This window comes from Buteo buteo, chromosome 29 (assembly GCF_964188355.1).
Source record: "Buteo buteo chromosome 29, bButBut1.hap1.1, whole genome shotgun sequence".
Classification (NCBI taxonomy): Eukaryota; Metazoa; Chordata; class Aves; order Accipitriformes; family Accipitridae; genus Buteo; species Buteo buteo.
The window spans coordinates 2,819,106-2,842,531 of record NC_134199.1 but is presented as its reverse complement, the minus strand read 5'-3'; the positions used below and the strand labels follow the sequence as shown (position 1 = coordinate 2,842,531).

At 64.2% G+C, this 23,426-nt stretch overlaps 1 protein-coding gene across 2 annotated transcripts; it reads right to left on the bottom strand.

The window, feature by feature from the left end:
* Window positions 1–427: 427 nt before the first annotated feature.
* Window positions 428–17,498, bottom strand: SBK1 (SH3 domain binding kinase 1). 2 transcript variants are annotated; one of them, XM_075059301.1, is made up of 4 exons: window positions 17,437–17,498; window positions 4,228–4,430; window positions 3,913–4,115; window positions 428–3,207 (listed from the first exon to the last, which is right to left on the bottom strand). In XM_075059301.1, exons 1-4 carry the CDS (start codon window positions 17,496–17,498, stop codon window positions 2,425–2,427), a joined length of 1,251 nt encoding a protein of 416 aa, XP_074915402.1. In that variant the 3' UTR covers window positions 428–2,424. The 2 variants fall into 2 exon arrangements, with proteins under 2 accessions (XP_074915402.1, XP_074915403.1); XM_075059302.1 differs by lacking the exon at window positions 17,437–17,498 and adding an exon at window positions 11,495–11,555.
* Window positions 17,499–23,426: the final 5,928 nt, after the last annotated feature.

Below are 23,426 nucleotides of genomic sequence, written 5' to 3'. Positions count from 1 at the left end.
TTCCCCAAGAAGACTTTAATGAAATCTGCCCTTAATTAAATCCACATTCATTTGCATAATTACCAGGAAATTGAAATTAGCCTGCGGACATGGCTGGAATACGTTTGGCGTCAGGCAGCCTCTGCCTGTTTGGAGGGGGCTGCACTGAGGGTGGCTGGGTCCCCCCCTCACCCACGGGTGCCACCACCCTCCCCCACGGCCCCGCTGTGCTGCTCCCCGGTCCCCTTCCCTCCCACCCTGGGGTGCCCACGGCAGCCGGGCATGGGGGGAGACAGGGTGAAAGTGGGGGGACAGCGAGCCCCGAGGCCACGGCGGGGCAAAGGCGGGCAGTGCTCCCCGCCCGCCTGCAGCTGCACAAGCAGCGTCACGTTGGTTTTACTTAAAAAAAAAAAGTCTTCACCGCCATTGAGAATTTTTTTTTGCTTTTATAACTATGTATTTTGTCATTTTTTACGGTTTTAGTTGGTTTTTTTTGTTTGTTTTTTTTTTTTTTTAATCCTTTTCAACAGTGACAAACTGAGGTAACGTCTGTGACACTACAGCCTCTCCTACGGGAAGAAGGTCCGAAACCCGACAGCCGAGGGAATTGGAAATAAAAACCCGACAACCTACCGACACAGCGACCTCGACGGGAACAGAAATCACACCCGGGCCCCCCGCCGTGGGACAGACCGCCCGGGGAGGTACAACCGAGCCCTCCCAGGGACGGCCGGGATCCCTTATCTACATTATTGCACGAAAGATCGAGGACATCGAGGGACCTAAGGCAAAAAGGAGAAAAAACCGCGCCTAGCGTCTCTACATCGGGGCAATGCTACTTCTAAAACCGGCCCTCGGCCCTGGCACCGCGGGCGGGCGGCGGGCAGGGGTGGGTGCTGCGGGGATGGGGGGGGCAGCGGCGGTGGCTGGGGGGGCCGGCCGGGCACCCGCCTGCTGTGTAAACTGCTGCTGCTGCTGAATAGCGTTATAGCCCTTTGTGCGGGAATTGGGGGGCCGGAGGGGCCGGGGGACTGGGGGTCCCCACGGCGCCCACCCGATGGGAGGGAAGCCCGAAATGTGCCAGGGCTTGGGTGCTGCCACCTTAGGGTGCCCCCCAGCCTCCCCACCCCAGCAGCGGGGTGAGCCCCCCGCCACCCTGGGTGCCCAAAACCAGGAGGGGAGTTGTGACCCCCACACACACACGCACCCCCCCCCCCGTGACATTGTCACTAAGGGGCCACCAGCGGCTCCTGCCACCGCCACCCTGCCTCGCCGCAGCCGGCCCCGGGGGGGGGGGATTTACCCCGCTGCCTCCTCCCTGCCAGCCTCAGGGGAGGGGAACCGGGGTTTGGGGAAGGGGTGACAGCAAGGAGGGGCGATGGGGACAGCACAGGGAACCCCGCGGACCTTCGGGAGGCCGCTCGAAGCCCCCATCCCCTGCTCCCCAGGTCGCGCAGACCAGCCTGGAGATGCGCCGCCGCCGCTTTTTCCAGTCGCTGGGTACAAAAAGTCTGCAGAAGGGACAAGGGGACGACACCACGGCAGAGCCAGCCTCGGCCCCGAGCATCTGACCTGCCGGATAGCCGGCACCGCGGCCGCCGGCCGAAGCCCGGAGCGTGGCTCCCGCCTGGGAGGGGGCCGTGGCCGCCCGGCGGGGCAGGGTAGGGGGGACAGGGGCTGCCGGCGGCTGCGGCCGGGACGCACGACGACACACAGACAGGGACACTTGCTACATCGATGGCTGCCAGCACCTCCCGTGGCAGGGAGGCAGCCGGAGCTGCCGGGGGTCCCGGGATGCCGGTGACCCCCCCTCCACCCCCCGGCTGCCCATCACCGGCCACGGCGCCCGCCTCTCCATCCCCTCCCGGTCCCCACCGGTGGGGCAGGGACCCGTGGAAGGGGGCAGATCACCACCCACCCAAAGCTCCCCAGAGGCCTCCTCCACCGTGCGGGGGTCATCGGCCTTCCCTCGCCCCGGCTGGGGGCCGAGCACGGGGTGAGGGAGAGCCGGTGGGCGCTGGCTGCCCCGCACCCCCCCAGCCCTGGGTGGCGGCCCCCACCCACGAAGCCTCCCCCCCCGGCCAAGCTCTTCCTCCCCGTATTGGGAGACTCCTCCTCGTGCCACCCCGGGGGGAGCCTCGGAGGGGGTGGCACGGCCACGGCAGGAGCCAGGGGCACCGACGTCCTCCCCGGTAGCGAGCGGTGCCCTTGGCCGGGCTCCCACCGGCATCACCCAGGCAGGGCGGGGGGGATCAGCATCCTCGGCGCTACAGAGCGCAACCGGTTTTGTCCTTTTCCTCTTCGTTTTTGTTCCTTTTCTTTTTTTTGCTTTGGGAGATCCGGAGCCTGGTCCCGGCTCGTGCCACCACCACGAGCGACACTCCCCGTCCCCGAGGCCGGGGGACGGGACGGGACGGGCGGCCGCCGCGCGCCGCCCCGGCGCCGTCAGACGCAGATCTCTATTGCTGTGGCCAGGACCATCTGCCCTTTGCCTTTGTCCTGCCGTCCGTCTGTCCTGCTCGCCGTCCCCGGGGGGGCCGCGCTCGGCTCGGAGCCGCGCGGTCCGCTCCCTTCGGTCAGGACGGTCCTCTTGAGCGGAGCCGGGGTGCAGGAGCCGGCCGCCTCGTGGCGATGGGGACCGGCGGGGAGCTTGTCCCCGGCGTGCTTGCGGGAGCGGTAGGAGGGTCGGCGCCGCACCTCGGCCATCAGGTCGCACTTGATGAAGTAGAAGACCTCCTTGACGGGACAGCGCTTCTCGGGGTCGAGGGCCAGCAGGCGCTGGAACATGCGCAGGGCGCTGTCTGTGAAGCGTCGCCACTGCGAGGGCAGCCCCCCCAGCCGCCCCTTCTGCCACCGCACAAACTCCTCGAAGAAGGCGTCGGAAGCCGCCGCCGCCTCCCAGGGGAAGTTACCGGTGAGGACGCAGAAGATGAGCACCCCGAAAGCCCAGACGTCGATGCTGGTGTCCACGGCGAAACCCTCCGCCCGGCCGGCTTGGCAAACCTCGGGCGCCGTGTAGGGGATGGTGCCGCTGATGCGCTTGACCCGGCAGCCCACCTTGCGGGTCATGCCGAAGTCGGCCAGTTTGATGCGGCGGCAGTCGCGGTCGAAGAGCAGGACGTTCTCCGGTTTGATGTCCCGGTGCACCAGGCTCTTGCTGTGCATGTAGTCGAGGGCCAGGCCCAGCTGCTGCACGCAGCGCTTCACCAGCTCCTCGGGGAGACCCACCTGCGGGTGCGGGGACACGGCGTCAGCCACCCGCCACCGAGCCCTGCGGTCATCCCACCCAGCTCCGGGACCGCCGGATCCGTATGTCGTTACACATCTGACACGGTCGCGGCTGCTTTTATCTGGGGTGCTCTCTGCGGCAGGGAGACGGGTGGTGGGTCCCGGGCCACCCTACGGATGGGGGATGGGTGTCAGGACCTCCAGGGGATGGGTGATGGGTCCGAGGCCACCCAAAGCATGGGTGTTGGGTCCCAGCCCACCCTAGGGATGGGTGATGAGTCCCAGACCACTCTAGGGACAGGCAATGGGTCCCAGGCCACCCTACGGATGGGGGATGGGTGCCAGGACCTCCTCCAGGAGATGGGTGATGGGTCCAAGGCCACCCAAGGGATGGGCGATGGGTCCCAGGTGAAGGATGATGGGTCTCAGGCCACCCTAGGGATGCGTGATGAGTCCCAGACCACTCTAGGGACAGGCGATGGGTCCCAGGCCACCCAGGAGATGGGTGATGGGTCCCAGCTCACCCTAGGGATGGATGATGGATCTCTGGCCACCCAGGGGACAGGTGATGGGTCCCAGACTTGCTTGTAGGTGCTTGTGGTTGGGGCTGACCCACACAGGGATGCCCGGTCCCCGCGCATGGGGCACCCTCCCAGATGGCCACCGCCCCAAAAAGGCTCCCACGGGAGGGGCGGGGGCTCCCACCTGTGGCGGGATGATGTCGAAGAGGTCCCCGCCGGGGGCATACTCCTGAGCGAAGACGTAGCAGTCCTCGGTCTCGAAGACCACATCGAAGACCTTGATGATGAAGGGGCTGGAGGAGAGCGTGTTGGTGATGCTGAACTCCCGCAGGAAGTTCTTCAGCTTCGTCTTACTCTTGTTGACGAACTTCAGGGCCATCTTGGTGCCTGCAGTGGGCAGGGGATGGGGATGAGCCCGGGGCACGGTCGGGACGTGCTGGACACCCTGCTCCCAACGTGGCCACGTCCCCCGCGCCCACCCCCGCCACGCTCCCCTCACCTGTGCTTTTGTGGGACACCAGGTCCACCTTGCCGTAGGTGCCCTTGCCGAGCTCGCGGATGAGGTCGTAGTGCTTGCTGATGTCGGTGCCCGAGAGGGTGCGGATGGCCAGGGACTGCATGTCCTCGGTGATGAGGGGCACCCCGCAGCAGGCCAGCTTGCGCGACGGCTCTTGCTCGATCGAACCCGCGCTCATGGCTGCGCTGCAAAGCAGAGGCGCGTCACCGCTTTCGGTGGGTGCTGCAAAGCCACCGCGCCCCGTCCCGTCCCCGGGGCTGGGAGCCACGGCACCTCGCAAAGGGACACCGGGCTGCTTGGGCCGGTGCTGAGCAGCACCCGCTGGGTGCCACCCCTCTGTCCCCAGGGGACACCAACCCAATGGCTCTGGAGAGGATGCTCCAGCCTCCGCAAGGGGCTCCAACTCGGGGGGATGTCTGGGGGCAAAGTGAGGGCTCGGGGCATGGCAGAACCAGGAGGGCAGGGGCATGGACAGACGGACAGATGGACGGACACACACACACACATTTCCTCGGCCCTGGTGAGTTCACAGCCACCGCGCAGGATGGGAGCTGAGGCCCTTTGGGGCTCCCCACCGCTGCCGCAGTCCCCAGTGGAGACCCCAGGAGCCAGCCCTGTCCCCTCCACCCTCCCACCTTTGCAAAACACCAGAGCCCCCTCCAGAGCCGAGCCCGCCTGCGAGCCTGCGATGCTCCGGAGCAGGGCCAGGGCCACGCCGCAGGCATCGAGCGGCGACACGATGGCTCTGCAGCAAATCACTCCGCCACGTACCTCTGACCATCCATCAGCACCGACTCTCGGCTTTCCCCAACCAAGGTGCTGGACGCTCTGGTGCAGAGCCCGGTCAGCGGCGCGTGGACAACAGCACCGACGTTCCTCGCTCCCGACAAACCGGCAGCCGTTTTCCCTCACTCTGGCCATCCCCGCTATGAGACCCGAGCTTGGACTCACCCGCCACGCCGCCACCACGGCAAAACCACCCCGGGTTCTCCTCTGTCTTCGGGGCGCTGCATCGCCCTCCATCATCCCCAAGAGCCCAAACCCAATGCCCTGCCAAGCCACCCCACACTGGAAGCACGCACGAGAGCGCAGCACGACCGCCCTGCGCAGAGCGAGTCCTGGGCAGAGACACGGGCCCCCTGGGGCCGGTGGGTACCACAGCAGATAAATCCGGCTACTTTTTGATTTTGTAGCAGATTGACAAAAATCATGGGACAGCAGCCGAGCGGGCGCCGGTTTATATTTAGATTTTTAATGCGGCGTCTCACTGGGGGGAAAAAATCCCACTCTAAAATGAATCCTGCTTGCTGCCGGGAATAATGGCATCCGGGGGTCCGATCGGCGGGCAGCCGGGGATGCGGCACAGGTGCTCGGCGGCTACAGCCGTGGGCTCGCCGCCCGCAAAACATCCATACGGTGTTTCGCGGGCGGCGAGCCCACGGCTGAAAAGATGGAGGCTGAGAGCGGCCGTGCCGGAGGGTGCGCACAAGCCGCCCCACCACAGGAGGGGGCCCAGGCAATGCCCGCGGGCCAAGCCCCACGCCACGGCCATGAAGGGGCTGGGACAGCCACCCCAAACGGTGCTGGATGCCCCACGGGCACCCACGAAGCACCCGCAGCACCCCGGGGTCAGGGTCCTGCCCAATGCATGAGGATCCTCCCAGCCTTTTCCCAAGAAGGCTGAGCCTGATCTCCAACCTTTCCCTCCTTTCTTTCCACCACGGTGCTGCCTCTCATCCCAAAGCAGAGCTCAGCTTCTTAATTTTTTTTTTTTATTTTTTTTTTTTTTTTCCTGGGAAGTTGGGCGAAAAATAGAAAAGGAACTTCAACATCATGATGTTCCAAAAATGTAACGGCTTGACTCATAAGATCTCCAAAGCAGCTCATCTCCATAGTGTTTTATTGGCCTCCTGGAAGAGGAGCACCATTTCAGTGTCTGGGTGCTGGAGGTGGAGGTGGATCAGCACAGCAGCTCGATGGATGCATGACTAAAAACAGCTCCCAGCATCCTGCAAGAAGAATTCTGTCTACACTTGAATTTACAATCAGGCTCGTCAATGTCTCTTAATTAACCGGTGCTGAAATGCGATTATTCAAGTCGGCAAAGTTGGGGTTTGAGAAAAAAATCCGCTGGTGGGATGGGAGAGAGGAGGTGAAGGACTGACGGCTGCTTAGAAGAGCTCTCCAAGTCAATGGCTATTTGCTTTTTCCCTTGGCTAAACCTGTTGGGTTTTCCAGGCGGCTCCTTCCTAACCGGCGACCGAGAAACGCTCATCAGAAACTGGTGTCCCACCACGCCAAGTCCCCTGCCTGCTGCCTGCCAGGCTTTCGCAGCCACCCAAGGGCTGCGGCTGCTGTGTTTGCGGTGCTTTATGGAGCAGGCAAACCTGCTGTGGTGCGGGTCGCAGGGCAGGCATGGGGCCGTGCTGCCAGGGACGCAGGCGCTGCCGGGATCTTGCCACGGTGCCTCCGTTACGGCCAGCTCGGTGCAACGCACCCCACTTTGTCAAGGCTAACAGGAACGCAGAGCCAACACCAATCCCGGGGAAAACCAAACAGCGATGGCGGGCAAAATACCAACGCACTGAGGCCAAAAAAAGTGTAAGCGCAGAAGTTTTCATTAAAAATTGAAATACTTTTGAAAACACGTTGGGTTTGATGTAAGCAGCAAAGTGGGGCGGCAGCGGGGAGAGGGAGCGAGGGCTCGTTTCCAGCCGGTTCTGCACGCTCACGGGGATGGCAGGGAACGGGGCGCCAGCGCCAACATGGCGAGAGATGCTGCCAGCCTGGCACGGCTGGCGCTGAGGTCCTGCATCCTCAGCCTGCACCAGTCATGCCAACGCAACCGCCCATGCGGCCACGTGCCAAATCGGGTCAAATCAGAGCAGAAATGGGGCCTTTTCCTGGCACGCCAGCTCCTCTCCCGCCTCCACGGCACAGCCCCGAAGCACCGGGGGAGAGGAGCCGGCGCCGCACCCGAAGGAAGCCAAAACCACCCTCCCGGCACATGGTCCCCCAGCTCAGTTGTTTCAGGTGTTCTTGAAGAATGAGCTTTTAAAAGCAGAGAGGAACGACGTGCATCCCAGCTGAGTCCTGGAGAAGGCCCCCCCAGCACAGGACCCCGGGGAACGGCAAAGGGGCAGCGAAGATGCTGCCAAGCAGCACCAGGACCCCGCCACTCATCGCAGGTGGTTTGTGCCGTCATCTCCGCGTCCTGAACCATTTCTCCTACTATTCAGACTAAAATTGTTCTGTGTTTAAGCTTCAGAACCATTTATCTCATTGAGTGAGGAGGATAATCCACCCACCTCTTCCTCGCTCCCTGGCAGGTATTTATAGGCAGCCACTTGTCTCCCGTCAGCAGCTGCCGCTGCTCTCCCCAAACCTCCCCGGCTCCATCCCCAACACCGCGGAGCACCTCCCAGGAGGATGGCATCCCGTATCCGGAGCCCAGCATCCCACCGGGTACCAGGGTCAGCACTGCCAACCCGCTCCCACCCCGATGCCACTCCCTGCAAGAGGATGCTTTCCCCTGCTCCGCATCCCGCTCCGCTGCACGCCCAGCCCTGGGCTCATCGGCTCTGCCAATAAGTAATTGCAAACTCATTAAGAGCTCATTGAGAGGAGCAGAGGCCGCCCGGGAGAGCTGCCCCAGGCACCCGGCAGAGGAGGCTGCTGGAGCAGCGGCTGCTTGGAAATTAAGAGGGGAAGGGGGAAAAAAAATACCCTGTGGCCACATCAGACACCGACAGGTCAGAAAAACAACCCGGTTACTGAGCGGGGTCAAAGGAAAAAAGGTTTTTGGGCTGAGCCTGATACAGGGGTCTCTACGGCGAGAAGGCATACTGGAAGCCCGGCAAGGGGCCAGGACTTACCTGCACCTTGGGCTGCTCTGGGGCCAGAATTGGGAAGACAAAGGGAAAAAAACACGCAGGGCCAGGTTAGAGTCTCTACAAGACCCAGATTTCTCTTTAGAGAGGGGAGAAATGAGAAATACCCTGCAGCAGAGCAGGCGCAGGCACACGCTGCTCTGCCCCTGCGGGTGCCCCGGCCGCACCACGTGTATTTTGCAGAGCTTTGATTTCTCCCCATCCCCAAACCCTCCCGCTGCTGTGACGCTCACTACAACAGCAGCGTGCTCATTAATTATGGTGTAATCGGTATTAGTTATTAGTGGGTAACGCTGACTCCCCCCCCAGCCTGGCAGGCTGGAGGCCGAGTGATGCCGGGGCGAGGGGCACAGGCGGTGCCGTGGCCGTGCCCTGCGCCGAGCTGTTGCCTCCCAGCACCCCGCTCCATTTCCAGCCTCCGCCGCCTCCGTTCCTGCCTGACCCCGTTCCGGGGACATCCTCTCATCTCCTCTGTGCCGCTGGGACCAGCGTGCCGGCATGAGGCGTTATTAGCTGCGCTTTCTGGGGGCAGCGGCAGGCCGGCACCCAGGGAAGGCTCGCAAAGGCACCTTCGCCTAACGAGGCCGTCTCCACGGGCACGGGGAGGGGAGTGGAACAGGCATCTCATGGGGGCTCGGAGCCACGGGTACCCGCCACGTCCGGACAATCGGGGCTGCCTGCAGGCAGCGCTGCCCGCTGCCCAGAACGGCTGCTGCCTCCCACCCCACCAAAAGCAGCAAAACACACATGGGGAGAGGGTCCCTCCACCCACAAGCCGCCCCAGCGCCATCCAAAGCCGCTTAAGACAAGCCGAGCGTGTCCGGGAAGCGGCTGGTCACAACACGGCGCAGGGAAACTGGCCAGCGGCTGCAGGCGGGCAGCGTTTTGGGAAGAGCCCCTCTGCCAGCATCCCATGACGCAGGAGGAGCAGCCACCTTCCCCAAAGAGGCGATGGATGGGGCACATCTCCAAGTCCTCTCGCCGGCTCCGTGGTGGTGGGAAGGCGCTGGGAAACACTCAAGTGCCGCTTGCACCACGAGCCTGAACCAGCACCAAACCTCCGCCAAAGCACCCGCAGCAACGGTGACTTCCCAGCGCTCCCGGTTTGGGACACTTCTCCACGCAACGGTGCTGAATTCCCAGTTATCTGGAGTTTCTCGTACTAGCTCCTTGCCCGGACCAGAGCAGAAAGCCCGGCGCCAGGATCGGCTTCGGCAAAGCTGACGAACACCCAGAAACACGCAGGCTCCCAGTCGGCGGGAGCTGCTCTCCCAGTGGGGATGTCTCAGCTGTGGGGCAGGGTCAGGCCCCATCACACCCATCCGTAGCATCCCCCGTAGCACGAACCATCTCCCATCCCAGCCATGAGCCTCTGACAAGCTTCTTCAGCCTTTGGTCCCGGGATTCAGGTTTCGCCGGTGAATTTGGGAAGAGCAAATAAAGCCGTACCCGGGCTCTCTCCTCCGACGGCTCTCGTCATCCTGCCGAGACACGGGTGGCAGTAGCTCCCCGGGGAGCCACTGCTCTCCCCTCCCGCCGCCATCCTCCGTGCGCTCCACACTGCTCTCCTGGAGCTGCTAGCAGGATTTTCCCTGCCCTCATCCGCACCGTGCCATCTCCGTCCATTGGCCCCCGACGGCAGGACCTTGGCCGCCTTTCAGCGCTTGGGCCTCCCGGGATTTTTCCTGACGAGCGGGATGGCTTCATTAGGACCTCAGCTACTCCAGCCTCCAGCTCCTCCCGCCTTTGCCGCGCCTCGCCGCCAGCACCGGGGATTTATGATTACTTCATTGTTTGATTGGTTTCATCAGCCTGTCATCATCTCCCTCCCAAAACTCTTCCACCAGCGCCGGCAGCGTCGCACGTTTGGGATCTGCAAAGACAAACGCCCCGAGCGGCACCTGCCCATCGCCCGCCCGGTCCCCCTGGCCAGGGCCAGCCGGCCCCTCGGCCCCTCTCGCTCTCGGGGGCAACGGGGCACGTCACCCTGCCGCGAAAACCAGCCCTACCTCCGCTCCAAGGGGCTTCACGGCCTTTACACGCGGCGGGGTCGCGTCCCGCCCCGTGCGGGACCCTCGTGGCCGGAGCTGCTGTAACCCCGCAGCCCGGGCATCGCCCCGGCGGCCCCCGCCTCGTCCCCGGTTCCCACCGAGGGGGATGCTCCCACCTCTCCCCCGCCTCGCCTTCGCTCCCCAGGCAACCTCCTCCCGCAGCATCCCGGGCAGGGTACGGCAACACCCCGCTCGCGGCCACGCCGCGGCGACGCCGCGAGCCAGGCGGGTGGGGGTTTGGCATGCGGGCGCCCAGCTCCGAGGTTTCGCCTCCCGCCAGGCGACACCCCAACGCCAGATGGGGAACGGAACCGCCGCGCTCTCCCCGGTGCCGCTCACCCGTCTCTCCGAGCTGCGGCAGGACTCCCGGCCGGCGTCGCCAGCCCGCCGGCGGCCCCAACGCCAGCGAGGCCGGACCTGGAGGAAAGTGGGTCACGCTCCCCCTGCCCGAGCCGCAGCCGGCGAGAGGCTGGTGCGGGCTGGAGGCCGGCTCCCGCACCCCCACCGCGAGGGGAGACGACGAGGGGAGGTGACAAGGGGACACGACGAGGGGAGATGACATGGGGAGATGATGACGAGGGGAGATGGCCTCAGCTGCCCCCCAGGCCACCTCTCCCCTCCCCGCTCCCCTTCCCCAGCCGCTTTCCAGCGCGGTGCATCCTTCCAGAGTGTGTCCCCCCCCCCGCCTCAATTCACCGGGACCCCTCGGAAACCGGCCCCGCGGGCAGCGCAGGGCTGCGAGGGCACAACCCCCCCCCCCTCCCCGCCGCTGCCCCCCCCCCCCCCCGGCTCCATCCCCGCTCCGCCACAAACTCCTTTCAAGTGTGACTCACGCCGCTTCCGTCTCCGGCCCCGACTTTGTCCCCGCGGCCGCAGGGCCCGGGGCCGGCCCGGGGCGCAGGTGGCACCGGCCGGAGGAGGGACCCGCTCCGTGTCCCCCCCCCCCCCCACCACCCCGGGAGGCGGCCGCCGGCGGGACCCCGCGCTCCCACCGGGGAGGTGGCCGAGCCCCCCCCGGGGGCAGCAGCCGCATCGCCCGGTGCCTCAACGCCCCCCTCCCCCCCCCGCCCCCCTCCTTCCCCGGGCTCTGCGGGGAGCGGCGGGAGGCAACCCCCCCCCTTCACCCCGGTTATGCCGTGATGGTTTTGTTTTTTTGGTTTTTGGTTTTTTTTTTTTTTACGCCCGCCTCCCCCCCCAGACAAAGGGCGGCCCCGCCGCGCCCGCCACAAAGGCGCGGAGCCGGTACCGGAGCGGGCGGTGCCCCCCGGTGCCCCCTCCCCACCACCATCACCGCCGCCGCCGCCTTACCGGTGGGGCGAACCGCCGCGCCCCGTCCTCGGCGGGAGAGGAGCCGCCGCCGCCGCCGCCGCCGCCCGCCCCCCGCGCGGGGCCGCGCCGCGCCGCTCGCCTCCCGCACCGCCGGGCTCATGCCGCGGCCCCGCCGCCGCCGCCACCGGAGGAGCGGAGGGAGCGGAGCGCGGAGAGCGGCGCCCCCCGCCCGCCCCCCCCCCCTCCCCGCGCCGCCCCGCCCCGCGCTCCGCCCGGCACCGGCGCCGCCCCGCAGCCCCCGGGGAGTTGCCGTAGGGGGGGGGGCTCCGCCGCCGTGTCCCCGGGAGCCGGTGGGGATGCGGGGCGCTCCCCATCCGCGCCCCTCGGCCACCACCACGCCCCGGCCCCGAGCACCGGCACCGCTCCGGCCCGTGGGTCTCAGGCCCACGCGGGGGTTGCGGGTGGGTTTAGCCCCCCGGGGGTGCTCGGTGCGGGGAGGAGCGGTGCGTCCCGGGGGCAGGAGGCGGCCTTCGGAGCCCCGAGCGGGACGGGGTTCAGCCCCGAGGAACCACCCCACCGGCGGGACGTGCTGGTGAGCGGGGGCTGGGACGGGTACCTCTGCGGTTACCCACGCGGGGATCGGGCCCCTCACCCCTTCCCCACCCCACTCGTCATTGCACGCAGCGAAAAAAGACTCCGATAGTCCAAGCCTGGAGCATCTGGGGTTCACCGCCATCAGCACCGTGCGTCGGAAATGTCCTTACCCAGGACCGCATCCCGCTGGCGGCAGGTTCCCCGTCCCCTGCTCTCCCTGCGCCTTCCGAGACTTTGGATTTCTTCTCCTTCAGCGTGGGTGATGCCCACCGTGGCACGGGCAGCGCCCGGCTCGCCCCTCCAAAGTGTCACCCCTAAACACGTGCAGGACACGTGGCTTTCCCCCCATGCACTCAGGAATGGCGGGACCGTTTGGACCCAGCCAGGGAAAGCCGGCCGAGGCAGACGCGCCACGCGGGCTTCCTTTCAGCCTCGTTAAAGTTTGGCAACATGTTCAGCAAGAGATGCCAGTGGCGGGCACCGGGAGCTCCCAGGCACCTCCAGCCTGGGGGACAGTGGCAGGAAGGCAAAGGGTAGGCACCGCGCTCCTCCTCGGAGCATCCCTGGGCACATCCAGTCTTTCCAGATTTCAGATTTTGCCAGGGCTGAGCAGGGACATTTTAACACAGGCCACAATTCGCTTTGCAGCTTCCTTGGCTCTTAGATGGGCACCAGGTCCCTTCACCCGAGGGGTGTCGGTGGGTTGTTCCCACACCGCGTGGGCCGTACGAGCTGGTTGTGCCCGCTCCACCGGGACCGGAGCTGTCCTGCTGCCACCTGAGCCCCCCCGCCACCGGGGAGGGCAGGGGAGCCATTGCCACTGACTCACTGGCAGCTCTAATCCACTTCCAGTTTAGCATGAAGAGCAATTAGTCTTTTTATGAATGACTTTAAGGCAAGAGGCTGAATCACATTCTGACACTTCTCTTTAATTCGGTGCCAGGTGCTGCCGTGACATTGCCACCCTTCTCCCGTCCGGCAGCCACCTGGGGCACGGCCGGCCTCGGGTCTGGGCAGCGGGAGAGGTGGCTGTGGCTCACAAGTGCTTGCCGGTCCCCTCGATCCCCCCGCTCCGCTCACCGGACCCTGCCACAGCTCCCGGCACCCATGGCTGAGATGCTCCGAGCATGCGCGATCCCCACCGGGATGGGGACTTCTGCGTGGCACGAGGGCAGAAATGCCATCCCCTGCGTCACCGGAACCCAGCGACCCAGCAAGCCAGGGCAGGCTGGATGGGTGCTCAGGCCAGCCGCTGTGGGGCTGGGAAAGGGGTGGCACAGGGCAGGACAGCCTCTTAGGGTGCCGGGAACGGGCACAGCGTGGGAGATGGGGCAGAGTTGGGGTGCTCCCTGTGCTGCCGCCTAAGCAGGACACGGGCTGGTAAAAGCCACCGGAGCCTTCCTCGCACGCCCCTCTCCATCGCTGCTGGGGATGGAGCGGGTCCAGCCTCGTCCCTTCCCATAGCACCCGCACAAAGCACCCGTCCCCCCGTGTCCCCTGCCTGTCCTTGCCACACCGTCCCCCGGCTGCGGCTCCCCGGCTCCCGCAGCCTCCTGCTCACGGCGTTTCAGGCTGCGCCTCCGAGCTCTCCTTTGGCTCGCCCTATTTATAGCTCGGGGCTGTTTCTAGGTCAGGCTTGAAGCGCCAGTGCCCGGGGAGCCTGCACGGGGACCGCGGGGGGCTGCAGGGACAGCACATCGCACACCCCGCGTGCCGCTCGGGTCCCGGTGTCACCGCCCCGGTGTTGGAAGACGGAACTGTGCCGTGCCCCAGGTACACGGAGGCTGAGCTGTTGAAGGACCAGCGGGGCTGCGGCAGAGCTCTGTGGGGCTTGGCAGGGCTCCGTGGGGCTCCGTGGGGCTCGGCAGGGCTCTGTGGGGCTCCGTGGGGCTCGGTGGCTCATTTTGCGGCTGTCAGGCTGCAGACCGGCACATCGCCAGCACGTGGGTCACACACAGATTGAATAATAGTAACACCAATAGCACCAGTTAGTGTTTGCGTCGAGCTCGTGGTCTTCAAAGCACTTAGAGAATATTAATAACTAATTAAGATTAGCGAGATGAAAGAGAGCTGGATCAAACATGTTTATCACCTAGCTCGATCCCAAACCATGCGATGAGCCCACAGCTCCCCAAGGGACCACAAATGCCCCCGGGATTTCTGTTCGGAAGGGAAATATCCTGGCTTGTGCCACAGGGGATGTGCTCAGACAGGGCGGTTGGCGGGGAAATGACCTGAAAAGCCCAAAATATTTCTAGCAAGCCCAATCGCCTCTAAATTCAGCGAGAAGGTCGCTCGTCCCTTCGCCATCACTTGCTCCTCCCTGGCAGAGTGGGAGCCAAGGGGCCGTGCCCCGCGTAGCATGTGGGTCGGGGTGCCACGGCCACCCGCAGCCTGTCACGCTCCGGTGACATGAGCTAAAACCTGCCTTAAGATGCTGGCAGGGATGCTGGGAAGGAGCAGGCGGGGAGGGAAGGAGGGAGGGCGACGCGGGAGCGGAGCACGCCGGGAGCCGCAGCGCCAGCTTGGGGATTTGCCGGCAGCGTCTCCCAGATGCTTTTGGATGTTTCCCCCCCTCCCTCCACCCTGTAGCATCCACCGAGCCCCAAAACCTCCTGCTCTGCCCCTGCGGTTAGGCCAGCCTCCCCACGCGGCGCAGGCACCGGCGTGACCTTCGCTGCCCGCTGTCCGTCCCGGCTCCCCTCCGCATTGCCAGCCTGGGATGCATGACCCATGTTGGGGGGGGGAACGGGTGCCCCCTCGCTCCCTGCGGACAGCACTCAGCCAAGGGGATTTCAAGGAGAAAGGGCGCTTGGTGGGAGCTGGTTCCTGGAGCACTGGGGCAGGGGGCTAAGTGCCCCCCACCTCGGTGGTCCCCCTGAGCGGCGTGCTGCCATCCTCTGCCGTGGCTGCCGGGATGAGATTCCCAGCGGCTGCTCTCAAGGTCAGGGAGGAGACGCAGCCCAGGTGCCGTGGGGCACGATCTGCAGCTCAGTTGCCTAGTGGGGATGCGCCGGCCGCTGCCAGCGGCCTTCAAGGTGTTGCCTCCTCTCCCGCAGCCCCCCCCAGCTCCATCCCGTGCTTCTGGGGGGCATAGGATGGTCCCCAGCCAGCCGGGCAGGGGGCACAGCGTCCTGTGTGCTGGCCCCCCCCAGCACAGGCTGGGTCAGGACTTGCAGCACCATCTGCCTGCGGCCACTTGTGGGGAGCTTGGATGTGGTGTTGGCTCTGGAGCATAATGATGACTATTCAACTACTGGGTTGAAAGGAAATAGCACGGTTTTCTTTTGAATGGGCTTCTTCTGAAAAGAAGCAGAACAGGTTTCTTCATGGGGGAGGTGAGTTTTGGGGGTGTAACGGGGTCACGGCACTGTCCCACTCCCACCCCCCATCTGGGTCTAAAGCCGCAGATGCCGGCTGACTCGCTGCCTGGGGCCACGGCACAGCTGTGCCCACAGCTCCCGCTTACAGCATTTCCCATCCCATCACCAGCCAGGACCAAAGCAGCAAGCGGGACTGAACTGGGAGCACAGGGAGAGCCACGGGGCCTGCCCCGGCACCCTGGCACCCTGGCCAGCCTGGCACCGTCCGGCACCGCACGCCCGCCATCCGCCTCCGCTCGCAGCCCGTTCTCCTGGCACCATCTAGCGAGGCTGCGGGGACAGGCACGCTGCCTCCGGCACCCACGTGCGTGGGCCCACGCTCCCCCTCTGGCTCAGGGTGACATGCCCAAGGCCAGGCGGTGGGTCGGTGGCGGAGCAGGGAGCAGCCGGTGGGTCCCGCTGCTGGCACTACCACCACCACCACACACCCCGCCACCGGCCCGCGGGGAGCCCATCCCGGTAGCCGTTGTACCGGCAGCGGCAGGCGATGACAGCCCTGTCCTCCCAGTCTGGAGGCAGGCCCAGGGAAAGGCTGGCGGGGACAGGCTGGTGACAACGAGGGGAGGGTTTGGGGACGGGGAGCCCCACCCAGCGCAGCCCACCTCGAAGCAGGGCAGGACGGGAGAAGTCGCTGGGAACGAGCCACGGGTGACCATCCCTCGACATCCCCCCGCGCAGGGAAGGGTGGTCCCCATAGCCACCACGCAGGACCTCGGGCCGCCACACTGCCACTCTGGATGCCCCGCCACCGCGGCTGAGAACGCCAAACTCGTGCCGCCTGTGGCCCAGCACAGACAGGCTGGATGCAGCTGATCAGCTCCAACCCCAAGTCCGGCTACGAGATAGGAGCCCCGGGGATGCTCTGCGTCCCTCTCCAGCCAGCAGCACCCACATCCCAAAGGCCCCTCTCCCATCTCTGGTCCCCCAGCCCCCCCCTCCCAGCACCTCGTGGGTGCTCGTGGGCAGCGACTCATGGGAATCGAGACTCCAAAAAACGTGATTTACACCAAAACAAATCCTACAGCTTCTTGCATACCAGGAGGAAGGACAGACTGCCTGGACTGGCACGCGCCCACGGCCCAGCCCATAGCTCTGCCTGGCCGCCAGCCCGGCACCGCCGTCCTCCCCGGACCTCACCATGGGCAGCCAGCGCTTGTGGGGGGGGTCCCGGCTGCGGCGGGGCGGGAGCTTTGCTTTGGGGATGGTGGCATGGGACAGGAGCCGGCAGTGGCTCGGTGCCACAGAGGAGCAGTTGGGCACAACATGTGCCGGCGTTCACACCTCGCATCCCTGCTGGCTGCCTGGCTAATTCCGGCATCGGCACATTCGCCTTGGCTGCCGCTCAGCAGCGCGGATGGGAGAGGAGCTTTCAGGGAGGGGGGGAGGTGAGTGCTGGTGCTGCTGCCGAGAGGGCCAGACCTTGGGGAGCCTCGTGGCCCTCCTTGGGGACCCCCCAAAAGCCCTGGCCCCCTGACCCCCCCAGTCAGCCCCTGCCCCAGGGGCGGCAGCAAGGCTCAGGGAGCAGAGTCCGGCCCGGGACCCCGTTCAGGTGAGCAGGAGTGGGCGGAATGGCTCCGGGATGCTGTGGGTACACACACCGCTGCCAACAGCCCCGCTCCCATGGGCACACCGGCACTACACGGCATGGCACAGCGCGGCACGGGACACCCACCCCGTGCCCTGGAGAGCTGCTGCCAGGGAAGCACATGCCGGATGCACACACGTGCTGTGCACACAGCCTCTCCCCGGCATGGCACGGTATGGGGCGGTGCGGCATGGCACGGCGTGGCATGGCACGGCACGGCACAGCACTGGGCCATGATCTCCTTCGGCCAGGAGAGGATGCGCCTGCTCCAAGGGAAACTTTGGCACAGCCAAGGCAGGCAGCTCTCATGCCAGGCATCATCCCCCAGCCCGGCTCGGTGCCATGTTCCCATGCCCCTCATGGGCTCGCAGCGTGCCCCACCAGCGGCATGCCACCTGGCCGGGCACCGCGGCACTGACCTGTGCAGGTGCAGGGGCTGCAGCTCCTCTTTCTGGAAGCAGACAAAGCAGAAGGAATCCATTGCTCGGCTGTGGCGGCCGCCGCGCCCGGGCGAGGGGGACCACAGGCCAGGCAGCGCCGAAGAGGTGTTGGCATCTTCCTCCCCCTCGCCAGTGCCGCCGGCGGCCGGAGGCTTACGCTCGCCTACCCGGGGCCATGGCGTCGGAGAGCCCTTCACGCGGCCACGCTCAGCGCCAGGGCTGGCTGCTCACCGCGCACGGAGGTAGCGCCGGGTTGTGCCGTGTTCCGCATTGCCCTTGCTCCGGGGCCGGCGATGCCCAACGCCACCCCGGCACCCATCATGCAGCCTGGTCGGAGGCAGCACCGGTCCTCAGGGCGTGTGGACAGGGACCTGGGGTGGCATCGCCCAGGCCGAGGGGTCCGGCCAAGCCCTGTGGTACTTTAGAGGCCGGGGAAAGCGGCTGCCCCTCTCCGGCACCCAGCGCCCATGTGGCACTGGATGGTGGCGGGCGCAGAGGATGGTGCCCGCAGTGCTGCCAGGGAAAGTGTTCCCTGGGCAGGGGCTTGCAGCAGGTGGGGTCTGGCAGGATCCGGCAGGATCTGGCAGGGTCCGGCAGGCAGGCGGCCAGGCCGGGAGCACCGCGCGCTCACGGAGGAAAGTTGTGTCGTCGGCGAGCTGCGGCTCCGCGGGGCTCGTCTCACCGGCAGAGCAGCCGCTCGCTCTGACAGCTAAACCAGTGTGCGAGTATTAATAGCTCCAGATTCATGCAGCGAGGCTGGGAAGTTAACTCCTCCGCTGCCGCTGCCGGCCCTGCCCTGGCTCCAGCCGCCCTTTCCCGGCTCCGGACTGCTGCCTTGGGGCTCGCCAGCGCCGCAGCTGAGACCTGGCAAACTCAGCCCGCCCGCCCAGTGCACCAGGTGTCACCGAGAAACCCACGCTCTGTCCCCCTGAGCCCTATCTTACTTCCCCACGTTCTGCCCTGGCCAGCCCTTGGCGTGGGGGACATGGCACAAGCCAGGGGGGATTTGTTTTAGCCTGGGTGCCCTGTGCCCTGCCGATAGTGGAGAAGGTGCCCTGGGAGCCATTCCTGGGGGGCTGCTCCCCGCTGCATGGCCAGGCATGGTGGGGCATGGCGGGGCGTAGCATGCCGGTCCCAACCAGGTACGGCAAGACCATCATGGTGCCTTTGCGAGTGGTGTCCCTGCCCCACAACGTGTGTCCTTGTTCCGCCAGGGGTGTCCCTGCCCCAAAAGTGGCATCTTTGCCCTATGATGGGTGTCCCGGCCCCAAAAGGGGTGGCTGTGTACCATCGGTGCAAGCCAGGGCAGCCATGCCAGCAATGTCTGGCTACTCCCAGAGGACAAGCTGGGCCACCTCGGGGGCAGCACGCCGGGTCAGGAGCCCCCTCGCCCACGTGGCTTCATGCCCTCGCTGAGCAGCTCTAGTCTCTTGCCATTCCCTGTCTGTTGGGACCAGCTCAGGGACCAGCGCGTGCCCCCCAGGTCCAAGACGGAGAGCGGTGCCGGTCCCTCACCCCAGCCCGCATCCAACGCCCTGGGGCAGAAGCAAAGGCCACGTCCTTGGGAGGCAGCAGTGGGAGGACGTGGAGAGGCTTCCCCAGCGCAGCCATGGGCTTCGTCATCTCTCGCCGTGAATTATTCAGTGCGTGGCTCTGCTTGCAACGCATCTGCTGCAGCCACACCCCCCTCTAATGGCAAAAATCGATGGCTTTTTAATTTCTCATGGCCAGAAAGCTCCCGGCCGTGCTGCTCACGGGTCCTGTCCTCGCTGCACAGCTGCCCCAAGGGAGAGGGGGACCCAACCTGCAGGATGGTTCAGCCCAAACTCATTTCCATTACATTCTTCTACGCATCTAGAAGGGTGCTGGGCTAGATGGTCCCCCACGTGAGGCTGCGAGGTGCCCGCACTTCGCAGCTCTGATGGGGCTCAGCCACCCCACGCCGGTCCCGATCTGGGATGCGGGGCCGGGGCTCAGCGGAGACCCCAGCCCCATGGCCAAGTCCTCAGAGCTGCCTCCGGCTGCCATGGTGCAGACATGTCCCCTGGGGTTGCGTGGGGAGGAAGCCTGGCTGCCTGCGCTCTCTTTCCACGGCTGTCGGTGTGCTTACGCAGGGGGTAGCCGGAGTCGGTGTGCGTGTGCACGGCCGGGATCAGCACATGCCTGTGTACACGGCTGCGCTCGGCATATACGCACGTGCACGGCCGAGCTCAGCGTACACGCGTGTGCACAGCCGAGCTGGGCAAGCGCGTGTTGCCCAAGGCCAGGAGCAGTGGAAGCTTTGTGATTCAGAGCAGGGCTCGTCCTCAAGACATCCACTTCCATCAGCTATTTCAAGCCTGAGCATTTCTCCTGCCATTAAGCCAAGTTCGTTACACCGAGGCACTTCAAGGACTTGCGTTCTCCTTGGGCAAGCAGAGCTCACCCTGCAGGGTGCTCGCTGGAGACCCACAGCAAAGAGGGGCTGGGGGACAGTTTGTGCTGCCGAGTGGGGAGAGCAGGTCCCTTTTGCACGCTCCTTGGGGCAGTTTGCACGGAGGGAGCTGTGGGGCGGCAAAAACCCCCTCGAGAGCAGCAGCCGTGGGCTGTGCCTGCAAGCAGAGCTTGCCGTTTACCGGTTTCCTATGTACGCTGGGCATTTCGCAAGGGCTGGGGGCATCGGCAGGGGCAGGGGGTGAAGCTGGTGGGCGGCCAGGGTCGGATGCTGCTCCCGCAGGGCATGGGGAGTTGCAGGGCTGGGCAACAGGATGGGTGCCCATCTCCCAGAGGTGACGCGTGAGCAGGCAGGGCTGCAGGCAGCATTGCCTGTGGGCTGGCCGTGCTGCAGGCACTGGCCTGGCTGCCCTTGCTGGCTGGGCTGATGGGGGGGTTGGTGCCGCCTTGTCACCCCCTGCCAATGTGGGGAGCTGGCAGGGACATCTGTCCAGGACAACAGGGCTGTGCAGTGGGTTTGCAGCAATGCTGCTGCTGCCATGCTGGTCCTTGGGAGCTGGGAGGAGCAGCAGCATCCCGCAAGTGTCCGGCACCGGGGGAGCCCCTCTCCTGCCCGTGGGTTGCAGGTGGGTACCCACAGCCACAGCCAGACTCCCACGGTCCCCCAGGCCCCCTGGGTACGGCGCCAGGGTGCTGGCACCCACCCAGGCACCCACTCATCAGGAATGCTCTGCAAGGAGCAACAAAAAATGTTAAAATTTAATGCCTCGGCTAATGGGCCGAGCGGAGAGGAGCAGAAACCCAGAGAAAAAGGGCTGCTCTCCCACGGAATGGAACAGGCGAGCGTGCCCAGCCCCGGGGAGCCCCTAATGGCTTCTGGCTTCGCAGCCCCCTCCACCCCACGCTTCCTGGAAGAAGGGGAGACCTTGCCGGTCATCGGCGCCCGGCTGATGGGACCCTGCTCCCCCCTCGCCGCACCCAGCTCAATAAAAACCCATTAGCTGCCTTGCAGCGCCCACCGAAGCGTGGGACCAAGAGGCCGGTCACGAATCCACGTGGCTCCTGGCGGATGCCCCACAGGAGCTCATGGTGGGTGACAGACCCCTCGGGGTGGGACCTTGCCCACGGGAGCCCAAGCTCCACCGTCCTTCTCTGCCGCCACCTGCACCTCTGCTGGTCCCCTCCCAAAGTCGCGGGAGGCTGAGAACAGGGAGAGGTGCAGAAGGGCAGGTGGGGACATCTTGTTGCATTGCCTGGGTGGTTTTTTTGAGGTCTAGGAAGAAGGTAGGGACAGAGACTCTGAACTTTGTGTAGGTTTAAAAAAAGCCACAGGCCGAAACGAATCCTTTCTCCCTTGCTGTAACTTGCTGCCTCTCTCCCACCCTGCTCCTCCAGGTCTGAGGCTGTTGGAAGGGGTGATTTGGAGAGCGGGATGAATTTCCAGGCCTCCCTTTCAAATACACATGAAACACTGGACCTGCAAGGTCCGTCTGAAGCGTGGTCTTGCCTGCGCTCCCCTGCCATGCCTGGGGACCTCCTGTCATCTCTCGGTGCCCTGGCCCCATGGGCTTGTTTTGTTCCAGCCTAGAAGCAGCTGCCCTTCAATGGGAACTGAGAAGGCATTCCCAGCAACACAATCAGTGTGCCAAAAACACAGCACCCCAGAACCCAAATAGTCCCAGATGAATCCCAACGGGGTGCGGAGCAGAGCAGGAGTGGAGGCAGGAGAACCTGGCCAGGAGCCACAGTGGCCGCAGAAGACCCTTGCCCACCACAGCCACCCTGGCCAGGACGGACAGTCCCGACAGGGCTGCCCAGCACGGGGATGCGGGACGGTGCGGGATGACAGCCCCGGCTGATCGCCCTCCTCCCCTGGGATGCCAGGCTATGGGTGCTCACACCCGGGCACCGAGCGATGGCAGGCGGAGGAGGAAGGACACCCATCGTGGGGAGAGGCGTTGCGGGAGCACCCCTTCCCCAGAGCAGCGGGCTGCGGTCGGTGTTTAAAGTTAATTACACGTATCTGTACTTTCCACAGGGATTTGTACTCAGGGCCTTTACCTGCTGTATTTTTTATAGCTTGCTAAATAAGCAAACTTATTGCCAAGCCACTTGGGAGGCAGGGAGTGCTTGGGGCTTGCTGCACAAAACTTTCCCTCGCATTTCAAAGTTTCTTTATTGTACGTATAAAATACGGTTTAACCCTTTTCATCAAATTATTTTATGTTATGTGGCAGGGCAGTAAGATGTTCATTTGCACATCGCATTCGGAATGAGTTACAGCTCAATTTGTGGTAGGAACAATAAAAGGAGATAGAAACAGATACGCGGCTGGATGCGAAGTGAAGCGTAGCCAGCTGCTGGGTTGGCGTTAGGCTCAGACTCACCCTGAAGGCAAAACCCAAACTCTGCAAAACTGGAAGAAAGCAATTAAATGTGGTGAATATTTGAATGTGTGATTAAACGGGCTGGAATCAAAGCTGGAGCTGTGCAGGAGGCTTTGAAAAGGCTTCAAATCACGTTCCAGTGCATTTCCGTGCATGTTTACAATAAAAATTGAGGGATAAACCATGCAGTAACAAATTATTTTCACAAATTCTGTTTCCTTGGTCTCCCAATACAGCCATTCAGCTCCATGGTATTTCCCTTCCTTCTGTTTTTTTAAAACACAAAGCTACAAAAAAAAAAAAAAAAAAAAAAAGGTTGATGGCTTCTCCTATCTTGGGGCTGATTCAGGCACAGTCTGAGCCTTGCTGCCTCCCTCTTTAGGAAACAGGTGGAGGAGCCCCAAATTAAAACATAAGCGCTGTAGACAGTCAGTGATTAGGGTGACTATTTATTTTCTTTACTAAATGGCCCTTCCAGCAATGGGCAGAGCCCCAAAAAATGGGATAAAGGAGGCCCGGTGTCTGGCACTGCAGAGTTCCCGGGACACGCTTCTCATGCTCCACTAGTGCTGGTGGTGGCCGTGGTCCTCGCACCTGGTTTTCTCCCGGATCAACAACAACATGAGGTCCCAGACGGGACCGTGTGAGACCTGTTATTTTGTGTGCGAGGCACAAGGAGACCTTCCTTCGCCTTGGGGCAGATGTTTCTAAAGCAGGGACGAAGGCTTGCAAAGCTCAGAGCTCACTGTCAGCCCCAAATCCCATGCTAAAAAGTGTTCCACCTCCTTGGGTTTTGCAGGGGAAATAGGAATAGAGGAGAAAAGCTCCCTGTAAGGATTCAGCAGTTTGGTGGAAGGTTTCTCTTCTTTCTGCTGGTCTCCACCAGCTTGCTCTGTGCCTGCAGCACACTAGACCCCTCCCAGCCCAGGAGGGCTGCTTCTGTTTTGGAGAGCCAAAAAAAAATCAAAACCCACCCCAAAACACAAAGCGGTGGAAGAAATGCTTCTCCATGGCTTCAGAGGCAAGGCGTGCATGGCTCAGCAGGTTTGTGTCCAGCAGCTGGTTTTCCCCGTCCGGCAATGTGCACCTCAGAGCACGTGTCAACAAAGAATCCCTTCGGAATAACAAATGGCGATAATAAGATTATCC

Coding starts and splice junctions, on each gene's coding strand:
- SBK1 (XM_075059301.1), bottom strand. CDS start 17,498: ATGGATTCCTTCTGCTTTGTCTGCTTCCAGAAAGAGGAGCTGCAGCCC. Junction 4,431..17,436: donor CAGCCCCTGCACCTGCACAG/GTCAGTGCCGCG, acceptor TCTGCTTTGCAG/CGCAGCCATGAGCGCGGGTT. Junction 4,116..4,227: donor GGTGTCCCACAAAAGCACAG/GTGAGGGGAGCG, acceptor TGCCCACTGCAG/GCACCAAGATGGCCCTGAAG.